This window comes from Lucilia cuprina, chromosome 5 (genome assembly GCF_022045245.1).
Source record: "Lucilia cuprina isolate Lc7/37 chromosome 5, ASM2204524v1, whole genome shotgun sequence".
Classification (NCBI taxonomy): domain Eukaryota; kingdom Metazoa; phylum Arthropoda; class Insecta; order Diptera; family Calliphoridae; genus Lucilia; species Lucilia cuprina.
This window is the reverse complement of record NC_060953.1, coordinates 43427738-43439945: the sequence shown is the minus strand read 5'-3', so window position 1 is coordinate 43439945 and position 12208 is coordinate 43427738. Positions and strand designations below refer to the sequence as shown.

General features: G+C 30.1%; 2 protein-coding genes across 2 annotated transcripts; one reads left to right on the top strand and one right to left on the bottom strand.

Moving 5' to 3' along the window:
- Nucleotides 1-1283: 1283 nt before the first annotated feature.
- LOC111681346 lies at nt 1284-2217 on the top strand. The gene is made up of 2 exons (XM_023443094.2): nt 1284-1368; nt 1822-2217. The coding sequence occupies exons 1-2, from the start codon at nt 1357-1359 to the stop codon at nt 2020-2022; spliced, it is 213 nt and encodes a 70-aa protein (XP_023298862.1). The 5' UTR covers nt 1284-1356; the 3' UTR covers nt 2023-2217.
- Nucleotides 2218-8121: 5904 nt separating this feature from the next.
- Nucleotides 8122-8669, bottom strand: LOC111681322 (cuticle protein 16.5). The gene has a single exon (XM_023443070.2). The coding sequence runs from the start codon at nt 8589-8591 to the stop codon at nt 8241-8243; it is 351 nt and encodes a 116-aa protein (XP_023298838.2). The 5' UTR covers nt 8592-8669; the 3' UTR covers nt 8122-8240.
- Nucleotides 8670-12208: the final 3539 nt, after the last annotated feature.

Below are 12208 nucleotides of genomic sequence, written 5' to 3'. Positions count from 1 at the left end.
TAAATATGGAAAATTCATTGACACACATCTGTTTTTTTTTTCGAAAATTTGAGTCATCCGTTCATTGACCGATATTTTAAGGAAGTTCTAACTTAACATCACTAAACCAAATATATACCAATAAATTTACTTTAAATGGAACTATAAACATCTCACATTTGTCACGACTTAATAAACGACCTTCGTTTATTGACCCAACTTTAATTTGCTACTACTAAACCAACGTTTTTAATAGTTGTAGGCCAAGTTTAGTTTATATTAAATCTATTTTAAAATATCTAAACAAATTCCTTATATAGTAGACAAACAGTTCCCAAACTTTTTATAATAGCTTCAAACAAATCATTTCCTATAATTCCCTAACCCTGCTTTGGTTCCTTTTTTTTTTTGTTGGTAATGTTGTTGTTGCTGTTTGTAATAATTAATATGCATATCACAACTTGGTGAGTATATGAATACGAACAAATATATATATATATATATAATATATATATATATATATATATATATATATTATATATATATATTATATATTATATATATAATATATTATATATATTAGAGTTATAAAAAAATTACAGAAAACAAAAAAAATTAAATATTATTGTGATTGTTATTGTTATTAGGTATATGATAATTTTGATGTTGTTGTTACTGTTTTTGGTCTGATTTGTTTTTATTCATATATATACACGATAAAACAATAAACGACCTTTACAAGTAGCAACAACAACAACAATAACACGTTGATATAATTCAACAGATACATTTTAATAAGAAAAGTGTTGACAAATTGATCATTTTAATGATTCCTCGTACTCGTACTTCATTTCATTTTACTACTCAACAATTCTTTATAATTTATGTTTTTATTCTTTGTGTTTTTTTTTTAAGACAAATAAAAACAAATAAATTAATTTATTTTGAAAATATTTTTGTTATTTTTTTGTTTTTGTAGAAAATTTTTTAACAAATTCAAGAACCTTTACTTATATGGATTTTGTTGTCGATTTCGTTTTATTGATAAACAGCAACAAATTTATGTTGAACTAAGAACGCAAAATGTTGAGAAAAATTAAAAAAAAAAATTATAATAATAAAAGTAAAGTTTTTAAGAACCTGGTTTGCATTATTAATTTTAAGTAAAACATAAATTCTTTAAACATTTGCATAGTTTTACCCTTTTGTTTATGGCTAAAAAAGAATTCTAGAAATTTTTACTATTTTTTTTTTTTTTTTTTTTTGTTAAAAATTTATTTTGTATAAAAGCTTACGACATTCAAGGGAACATCATCAGTTTACCTACAACTTTAGAAAACTATCAACGAAAACCCTCCCAAAAAAAACTACATCAAAATGTTCAAATTCGTAAGTGTCTAAAAGTAGGAATAAAACAGAATAACTAAATGTAAAAATTTTTTTTAACAAGCTTTGCTTAAATTTTAATTAAAAGCTTAAAAAAGCTTTAAGCTAAAGGCAGCTAAAGTTAATTAAAATTTTCCAAAAAGTGTTAAAAACAAAAAAGTTATAAAAAAGCTTCCTATAAAAAATTATTAACAAGTTGTGCTTAAATTTTAACTAAAAGCTTAAAAAAGCTTTAAGCTAAAAGCAGCTAAAGTTAATACAAATGTTTCAAAAAAGTGTCAAACAAATAAATTCCCTACAAAAGATTTAAAAATAATAAAATTTCTTTAAAAAAAGTTCCAAAAATTTAATGTTACATTTTTGTAAAATATTTGACATTCTTTTCAACAAGATATTCCAAAAATTATATAACTTTTCCTTAAACATTAATAACATTTCTTTCTCCCTCTTCTATAGTTCCTTGTCTGCTTGTTTGCCATCTTCGCCTGCGCCATGGCTACTCCTGCCGTTGTTGCTGCTCCCTACGCCTACTCTGCCTATTCCGCTTACTCTCCCTACACCGCCTACTCTGCTCCCGTTGCTGCTACTTATGGTGCTTATCCTTACACCGCTGGCTACTCTGCCTATCCTTATGCTGCCGCTGCTTATGTACGTTAAGTTGTTGCTCAGCTTTTAAGGATCTTATAATGATACAACAATATTACTCTGTAACTGGCTGAAGGACCTGCTCAACGTTAGATAATTTCGTTAATTTTTTTTACAATTGGCTGTCTTACGATTTTTGTTTATGTTGAACTCTATTGAGTTCAATTATCTTTTAATTTTTAATAAAATATAAATGCTAAAAATAAATACTAAATATAGACGAATCATTAGTTAATACTGATCTATAGTCAAGACTATAGAATGGTCTCTGGTGAAGACTAAAGTCTGGTCTATGGTCAAGATTATATACAAGTCTATAGTCAAGTTTATTACTACTTAGTCAAGTCTATAGACATGTTTATTTTCTAGACAATAGACTGATCTATAGTTAAGACTATTAAAAGTTTTATAGTCAATACTATAGAATGATTTTGGTCACGTCTAAATACTGGTATACACTCAAGACTTTAGACTGGTATATAGTCAAGACAATAAGGTGGTCAAGACTTTAGACAATACTTTAGACTGATCAATAGTCAAGAATAAAGAATGGGGTTGGTCTTGAATTTAGAAAGTCTATAGTCAAGATTATTACCAGTCAAGACAATAGACATGTTTATATTCTAGACTATAGACTGATCTATAGTGAAGACTATAAAAGCTTTTAAAGACAAGACTATAGAAAGATTTCTGAATAAGACTAAATTCTGGTCTACAATATACACTTTAAACTGGCATATAGACAAGATAATCAAATGGTCTATAGGCGAGACTATAGACAATATATACTAGCTTATATAGTCAATATAATAGAGAAGTTATAGTCAAGATTATAGACTAGTCTATATGTAAGATTACAGACTAGTCTATAGGTAATATTATAGACTAATCTATATTCAAGACTACAGACTGGTCTACAGTCAAGACCAGTCTGTAAATCAAGATTATATACTTGCCTATATATTAAGAATCTGGACTAATCTGTAATCAATATAATAGACGAATCTAGAGTCTTTACTATAGATGGGTGGAAGCCGTTTTAAACGAAACTGTATATACTGGCGGTATGCTATGTAATGACTATAGATCGGTGGAAGCCGTTTTAAAATACTAAGGAACTGATGGGTAAGCTGCGAGATGTACGATATAATATATTTCTCGGTATACCACAGGGTGGCATTTTGTCACCATTACTCTGGGTTCTAAATATCTTCTTGGTCTTCAAAGACCGCAGCAGTAGGCTGTTTTATTTTTTGCTACTGTCTCTATTTTTCCACTCTTCCCTATCTCTCTTTTTTTTACAGATACTCTTACAAAGGAATCAACATGGACCCAAGTAAATCTGCTACCTGTAATAACCTAACCTAGTCTAGGTTACCACGATTAATAGCCTCCTAGGGCCTTAAATGATAAAGTACTTTGACCTGTCTGCTATGCAGACCGTCGTAATGATTTTTAAAGAGAAATGATCCAAATTACTTTTATAGAAGAGCTGAAGGAGCTCTGAATAGGTATTTAGCTGGGATCAACCGGTGAAAATGGAAATCTTTCTTTTCACAAGAATGACAAATATTTCAGCATATACTGAACATTACTTCCTGGACAAGATGATACAAACAGCCCTTAATATATTAACCGGCAGCCAGAAGGAAATCAGGGCTATATTAGGTGATAGAATTAAGTCTAAGACCGTATTGAATCATAAGAAAGCTTTAAGTGAATACTCTGCCAGAGCTAAGGTTTACATCATATGGATACCAGAAATGTTATAGCTTTAAAGGTAAGGGAGCTCGAGGTAGTTAACCCGACACACGCTAAACTATTCGACGCAATAAAAGCTGAATTTAAAATATAAGTGAGAGAATCTCATAAGGCTTCTTGGAGTAATGAAATGGTAGGTAGTATCACAGAGATTCTATGATGCGATAGGATTACAAACACATCTATACAAAATTGGCAGTGCGGGTGACAAAGGCTAAACCATGACGGTATAGTTTTCTGAGTGGACACACAGGATTACAAGCAAAAGCTGAATTAAAAATATATCCTATATATATATACAGTACGTATTCTAGGTGGACACACTGGATTACATGCACATCTATACAAATTTGGCAGTACGGCTTCAGACGAATGTTGAGCATGTGGAGAGGAAAGTGAAACCTTGGAGCACTCAGTACCTTGGAAGAGATGTTATTCCGTCCTGACTAACACTGCTTAAAAAATTCTTGGGAATTACGTCCAGGAAACTGAGTTTCTCAACATTGAAAAATAATATACTAAGTGAACATTTCTTCCGGAAAAAAGCGCACTACAGTATTCGTAGTGGCCTTGGTGGATTTCTATGCATTTGATGTACTAACTTCCTTAAATGTTTAAATTAACTACCATTTGTAACTGATACTGACAATGTTAGTATTTTAAATCATTTTTCCTGGGTAATTACAATGCAAATAATTTAACTTTTTATGCCCTACTCCACTTTAGTAGGGAGGGTATATTGGGTTTGTTCTGATGTTTGTAACGCACCATAATATTGGTCCCATGCCAAGTATACCAACTGGCTTTTAATCAGTTTCTGAGTCGATTTAGATATGTCCGTCCATCTGTCAGTCCATCCATATAAACCTTGCAATCAAACTACAGGTCGCAATTTTGCAGATAATGCAATGAAATTTGGTACTGATCTTCAATTGTCCCAGGGACGAAGGTTATTGAAAATGGGAAAGATAGGTCCATTATTTCACCTTGCCCCCATACAACTGAACCCCTGAATAGGAATTGTAAACCCTGTAATCAAACTACATGTCGCAATTTGGGCACATTATATTCTATAGTACGGAATACAAAGCCTATTGAAAATAGTTAACATCGGTCCATAATTTCACTTAGTCCCATACAAGTCAACCCGCCGAATAGGGCTTTTAAGTCCATAATTATGTTTAATATACTCATATCTCGATAAAAAGTTGCCTTGATGACCTTAATCCTAGTCTCTATAAAATGCTCCCTTCAAATTTTGACTTAAATGTCCACAATTCTATTTAACAATAAATAGCTTAAGTATGTATATCCGAGGCAAGGTACAATTCAACTTTAGTGTTTTATTATGAAAACTAATTCATATTTTACTTTTTGTAACAGGTGTATGATATTATATGATCGGCCTCGCTCGACTCTAATCTCTTACTTGTTTTTTTATTGTTTTGTAATACTTTTATTATAGTTTTGTTTAACAAAAAATAAAGTATTTTTCAAACTTATTGTTTGTTTAATCAAACAATTTTTAAGAATTTAAGAATCTTAACTTTTACTTTATTTAAATTTTTTACTCTATCGATTTGATTATTGATAAAAATCATTACTTTACAATAACAAAATTAATTTAAGCCAACTACGCAAAAAATTAGTTAAATAATTACAATAACAAAGTAAAGTTTAGCAAGAACCTGGTTTGCATTACTAATTTTAAATAAATTATAAATTTAGTCAAAATTTTAAATAGTTCTACCCTTTGATTGTTATTGTTTAAATGATTCTATCTAATGGCTAGAATATAATTCGAAAGATTTTGTTAGTTTAAGCCAAAATTTGAAATTTGTATAAAAACTTGTGATTTATAAGGTAACATCATCAGTTTACCTAGAACTTCAGAAAACTACCAAACAACAACTTCAAAATGTTCAAATTCGTAAGTTTTTAAAAAGAAAAATTTTATTCTAAAATTTCAAAAATGAACTATTTAAAGTCTTAATAAGTAGTGCTTAAATCATAAAAAGTTTAACTTAAAGCTTTGTGTAAAAAAATCCAAAAGTTAATTGCTTCCAAAGTTCCAAACCAACTTAATAATTTCACATCCTTAAAATTATCTAAATGGCCTCAAAAATTTCATTTAATGTTTTCTAATTTCCCTTAGATTACAAGGATTCACTAATAATTCTACTTCTTTTACAGTTCATTGTCTGCTTGTTCGCCATCTTCGCATGCGCCATGGCTAGCCCCGCTGTAGTGGCTTCTCCCTACGCCTACTCTGCCTATTCTGCTTACTCTCCCTACACCGCCTACTCTGCTCCCGTTGCAGCTACTTATGGTGCTTATCCTTACACCGCCGGTTATTCTGCCTATCCTTATGCTGCCGCTGCTTATCTACGTTAAGTTGTAGAGTCATAAAGACAAGTTGTAGCTTATTAAGGAAAAAAGGACTGGATATAGGATTTGGACAATGTTTTAATGGAACCATAGACATTTTTTGTAATTTTTTTTTACAATAAATTGTCTTACAATTTTTGTTTATATTGAACTCTATTGAGTTTGAATATATTTTTAGTTTTACAAAGAAATTTTTAACATTTAAAAATAAAATATTTTTTTATAAAAAAATTAGATATTTTATTAAAAATCTGAAGGTATCAAGTCCACTTATATTTTCATTAAGTTACTAGCCGAATCAAAACATTATACATTATTAATATTTGTCGAAAAATTTCCAAATTACTTTTTCGAAATTTTCTAACTGCGGGTTACCTATGATGGTCTGACCAGATCTCAACAGTTCATAATACAGAACAATATATTAGTGCCACATGTGATCTCTTACTTTGTAGGTTATTTTAATGAATTCATTTTTGATTTCAAATAATGATTGGTTGCAAAAATTATATAGTGTTATAGGTTTTGTCATTCCGTTTGTAACACATCGAAATATCGATTATAGATCCATAAAGATATATATATTCTGGGTACTTATTAAATTCTAATACGATCTAGCCATGTCTGCCAGTCTGTTGAAAGCACGATAGAGTCCGAACGATAAGAGCTAGGGGGTTGAAATTTTTCAGAAATATTTCTTACAGGTAAGGTTTGTTTGGTATTGATAATGCCCTCAAACAAATGACCAAATTACCACGTCATCAGATGCACAACTGATCTCGGCTAGAGGGATTTAAGTTTACATTGGTGTTATTTATATAGAATTTTATCAAAATATTAGGGTTTATAAATGAATTTTAACCACCAAATTATTTTCTGAAGGGTAGTTTGTTTGGGGGGTCAAATTACACCCGATCACTACGAAAATCAGCAGTATCATCTACTTATATAAAATTAAGGTTTTTTTGGAGATATACTAGAACATTTAATATATTAATGAGCTTTAAAGCAGGGATATTGTTGTATAAGGGATAGGCAAAACAATAGACCAATTTTAAAGATATCCAATCCGATTCGTTCTTTGGAGAATAGCAATCCCAAAAAAAAAGAACTTCCTAAGAAGCGAAAAATAAGTAGTATTGGCTTAATGGAAGTTCTGAAAAAGACCTGAAGAAGTGATGATTTTAAACAGGCTCGTCACCAGAAGAAATGTCCCTTTTATTTGATTCCCAATTCACTACATCTAAAGTCATTCTCAAGAAGTAAATTTTATGTTCTTTTTATGGAAGTTATTGGGAAGTAAAATTGTAGTATTAAAGAATACTACAAATACATAAATAAATAAGGTAAAATATTCACATAGTGCTGCTTTTGAAGTGGTTCTAAATGGTATTATTTTGGAAGTACCTACTTCGTTTTGTTTTTGCTGGTATGTTTATATGGACATACAGACGGACATTATTAATTCGACTTAGATGGTTGTAAGACCAACATCATTGGATGTGAAAAACTTGTTACCAGTTTCTCTAGTCTGCCGGTACTATAAACTGGTGATGTAACTTTACTCCTCGGATATACATTGTGGTCGAACCAGGAAACTACATAATCTGGTATGTGGTTCTTAGTTGCCCAAAAAACTATGCCCTGGCTGGTCAGTTGGTTGAAGTTTCTTAGATAGATAGTAATAGTTAGAAAACTATTTTGGGAAACTTTTGATTTTTGTGTGTAAGAGAAAGAGAAAGAAATATCTCTCTTTCTCTCACACACAAAATCAAAAGTTTTCTAGTGTGAACCAGGTCTAATAATGGTGTTAGTTTAGAAAGATTTCGATCTTTAAAAGTTTAGAAATCTTTAGCCATTCAACTTTTACAATAAATCCAATTATATATTTGTAATGTTAAAAAATGGAATCACTATTATTTAAATTTAAAAGAAAAAAAAAAAAACACAAAAATAATTTTCTTAAACACATACAGCTTTCTAATTTATTTTTTCTTTCGTTTCGTTTTTTCCAAATTATTTACATTTCACTCTATTAATTTAGTCCGTCCGATCATAGTTCCTTTTCATCTATAAATCCTTTACTTCTTCTTCTTCTTCAACAAAGCAACAGCTGGAGCAGCAACAACGCGAGCAGCAGGAGCGGCTACAACAGGAGCAGCATGATAGACAGCTGGAGCAGCAGCAACTACGGGGGCGGCAGCATAAGCAGCAGGGTAGGCAGCGGTATGGGCAACAGTGTAGGCATTGTAGGTGCTAGCATAGGGAGCAACATAACCAGCAGTATAAGCGGCAGGAACAGCAGCAACACCGGCAGTATAAGCCAAAGGAGCACCATAGGCAACGGGAGCAGCAGCCAAGAAAGCGGGCTTAGCAGCACCAAAAGCAACGGCGAACAAAGCCAAAAAGCAGACAGCGAATAATTTGAACATTTTGACTTGAGATTGATATTACGCGGTATTCTTTAGGAAATGCTAAAAGAATGTATGACACTGATGAGCTAGAGTAGCTTATCTTATATAGCAAAAATTTCTTCGATTTTGAAATTGCAAATTTGATTTTTGATTTTTTTTCTTTCTTTCCAAATAGGATGTTTTATTTTTTGCTATTTAAAGATATTTTGTTTTTTTGTTATTATTTTGAAATTATGTAAGATATTTTTGCCTTTATTATTTTAGATCTGGGTGTTTAAGAATTCTTTGTACGTTTTTTTGGTACTTGAAGAGCATTAACAATTAAGCACATTTTATATTTTGTATTTATTCTTATTTCTTTTTTATTTTCTATTTATTGTTTTCGTTTTGCTATAGTTTTGTTTTCAATATTATCATCATAATATCTATGGTTATTTTAACACTTTAGAGATATTTGAAAGTTATGCTAATTCTCATGAATGGGACGTTGCACTTTGGAGTTTAATTGTTTTTTATATAGAACTTTTAAAATTTAAAAATTCCCCAAAAAATTGCTGTGAAAATAAAGATTTAATGATTACGAATTTACCCAAAAAGATTTTAATTTCGGAAAAACCAAAGCTCCTTACTAAAAAAAGACGTTAAAGTTAGCTCAAAATATAGCCCTTAGTCTACTTAATATTCTAAACCATGGAGCAGTCTATAGTATAGTCTAGTTTGTAGTCCAGTACATGGTCCAGTCTATATTCTAGTCTAAAGTCTGTACTAAAATCTAGTCCATAGTTTAGTCTATAGTCTACTGATAGTCTAGTCTATGGTATTGTCTATAGCCTAATCCATTGTAAAGTATAATCTATAGTCTAGTCTGTAGTCTAGTTTATAGTCTAGCTTTTGGTCTAGTCTATAATATAGTCAATAGTCTAGTCTACACTCTAGTCTATACTCTAGTCTTAAGTCTAGTTTACATTCTAGTCTATAGCCTAGTATGTAGTCTAATCTATAGTTCAGTCTATAGTCCAGTCTATAGTCTAGTCTATAGTCTAGTCTATATTCTAGTCTATAGTCTAGTCTATAGTCTAGTCTATAGTCTAGTCTATATTCTAGTCTATAGTCTAGTCTATAGTCTAGTCTCTTCAAGTCTTATCCATAGTTCCATCTATAATATAATCTATAGTCTAGTCTAGCCTATAGCATAGTCTAGCATTCAGTCTAATCTATAGTTTAGTCTAGTATATAGTCTAGTCCATTGTCTAGTATATAGTCTAGTCTATATTCTAGTCCATAGTCTAGTCTATAGTCTAGTCTAGTCTGAAGTGTAGTCTATAGTCTAGTTTAGTCTATAGTCTAGTCTGTAGTCTAGTTTGTAGTCTAGACTATAGTCTAGTCTGTAGTCTAGTTTGTAGTCTAGTCTATAGTCTAGTCTATAGTCTATAGTCTAGTCTATAATCTAGTCTATAGTCTAGTCTATAGTCTAGTCTATAGTCTAGTCTATAGTCTAGTCTATAGTTTAGTCTATAGTCTAGTCTATAGTCTAGTCTATAGTCTAGTCTATAGTCTAGTCTATAGTCTAGTCTATAGTCTAGTCTATAGTCTAGTCTATAGTCTAGTCTATAGTCTAGTCTATAGTCTAGTCTATAGTCTAGTCTATAGTCTAGTCTATAGTCTAGTCTAGTGAATAGTCTGGCGTAGTCTATTGTCTAGTGTATAGTGTGGTATATAGACTAGGCTAAGGTTTAGATTATAGTTTAGTCTATATTCTGGTCTATATTGTTGTCTATAGTCTAACCTATATTGTAGTCTATATTCTAGTCTATATATAGTTTGGGGTATGGTCTAGTCTATAGTCTATGTATAGTTTAATTTATAGTATAGTCTAGTCTGTACCTTAGAATATAGTTATCTTGAACTGCAGGGTTTCAGTTCTCCTTACACATGCTACGTCATACATGTACAATGAACACATGTAGGAGACTTCAAAAAATAATTGTCTTTATATGAGTATTAATTGTTACAATTAAGATTTATAGTATTTAATAGAATAGATCAAGGCCATTTACTGATGTTTTAATACAAATCACGTAGTTATATCGTTCTAAACCATATTAGGTGCGCCCTACATTTTAAGCTGACTGTATTAAGTCTAGTATTGCAAATCAATTAAAGCAGCAAAATTAAATAGAATATTTTTAATATGCTATAGGACGTAGCATTATTCATATTTACTTCTGTATTCATATAGTTTTCTTGGCCTTAATACGCAGGGGTAATAATTTTAAAATTTTTTACACAATTGCAATTAAAGATATTATTTTAACAAAGCAGATGATACATACCACTCTAGCTTACAAAGGGTTGTTTAGGTAAGTACTTACCAAAGTTTATGTTTATGTTGCATTGGAACTTTTGGTGGTCAATTATTTTATTATTTTCTTGAAAATAAAATGTTATTTCTATTATTAACATTTCTATTAATAACATTTTTTGTATTATTTTTTTATATTTGCTTAAATTTTATTATTTTCCAAAAATAGCTGCTGTTAGTAGAATTATGTATTTTATTTGAAAAATAGCTTAAGTAGTGATTATACTATTTATATACTTTTTTATATTTATCTAAAAAATACTTTTTATTATTGTCTGACGTCACAACTTATATTATATTTATTTTGAAATAGCTTTAAATTTCATTAATATGCTTAACTACTTTTGCATACAAATTACAAATGTTATGCAGAAACATCCTCCTTTATCATCAACCAAACACTGATATCGAAATTATTTTTATTAGTATATATACGAATGAAACATCTTAAAATAATACAAGGGTAAATACAATGAAATAAATATAAATAATTTCTCTGCTAAAAAAGAAAAGAAAAACTATTCTTTTTTATCCAAAAAGTTAGAGAATTTGTATCAAAAGCGGTTAGACTATGCACCAATATTCAAAATATAGTCTAGTATATAGACTTGGCTATAGACTATAGACTAAACTATAGACTCGACAATAGACTAGAAATGACTATACTTTAAACTATACTATAAACTAGACTACTACTAATACTAAACTATAAATAAAACTATACAGTAGACAATACTATAGGTAAAATTACAGAATAAACTAGACTAGACTATATATTAGGTCATAGAAAAGTCTATATAGAAGTTTATAGCCTCGATTTTATAATAGATTATAAACTGTATTACATACTTGACCATAGACTAGACTACATTATTGACTAGACTAGACAAAAACTATATAGTAGAGTAGACTAACGACAAGATTACAGATAAGACTATAGACTACATTATAGAAAAGTCCATTAACTAGACTATATAATAGACTATCGACTAGAATACAGTCTAGACTATAGACTAGAATATAGACTAGACTATCGATTGTACCATAGACTAGGCTATCGATTGTACCATAGATAGGCTATAGACTAGACTATAGACTATACTATAGTATACACTATAGTCTACACTATAGACTACGACTATAAACTAGACTATAGTCTATAGAATAGACTATAGACTAGACTATAGACTAGACTATAGACTAGACTATAGACTAGACTATAGACTAGACTATAGACTAGCCTATAGATTAGACTATAGACTAGACTATAGAC

Excerpts from the sequence above, each read along its gene's own strand:
- LOC111681322 (XM_023443070.2), bottom strand. The coding sequence starts at position 8,591 with ATGTTCAAATTATTCGCTGTCTGCTTTTTGGCTTTGTTCGCCGTTGCT.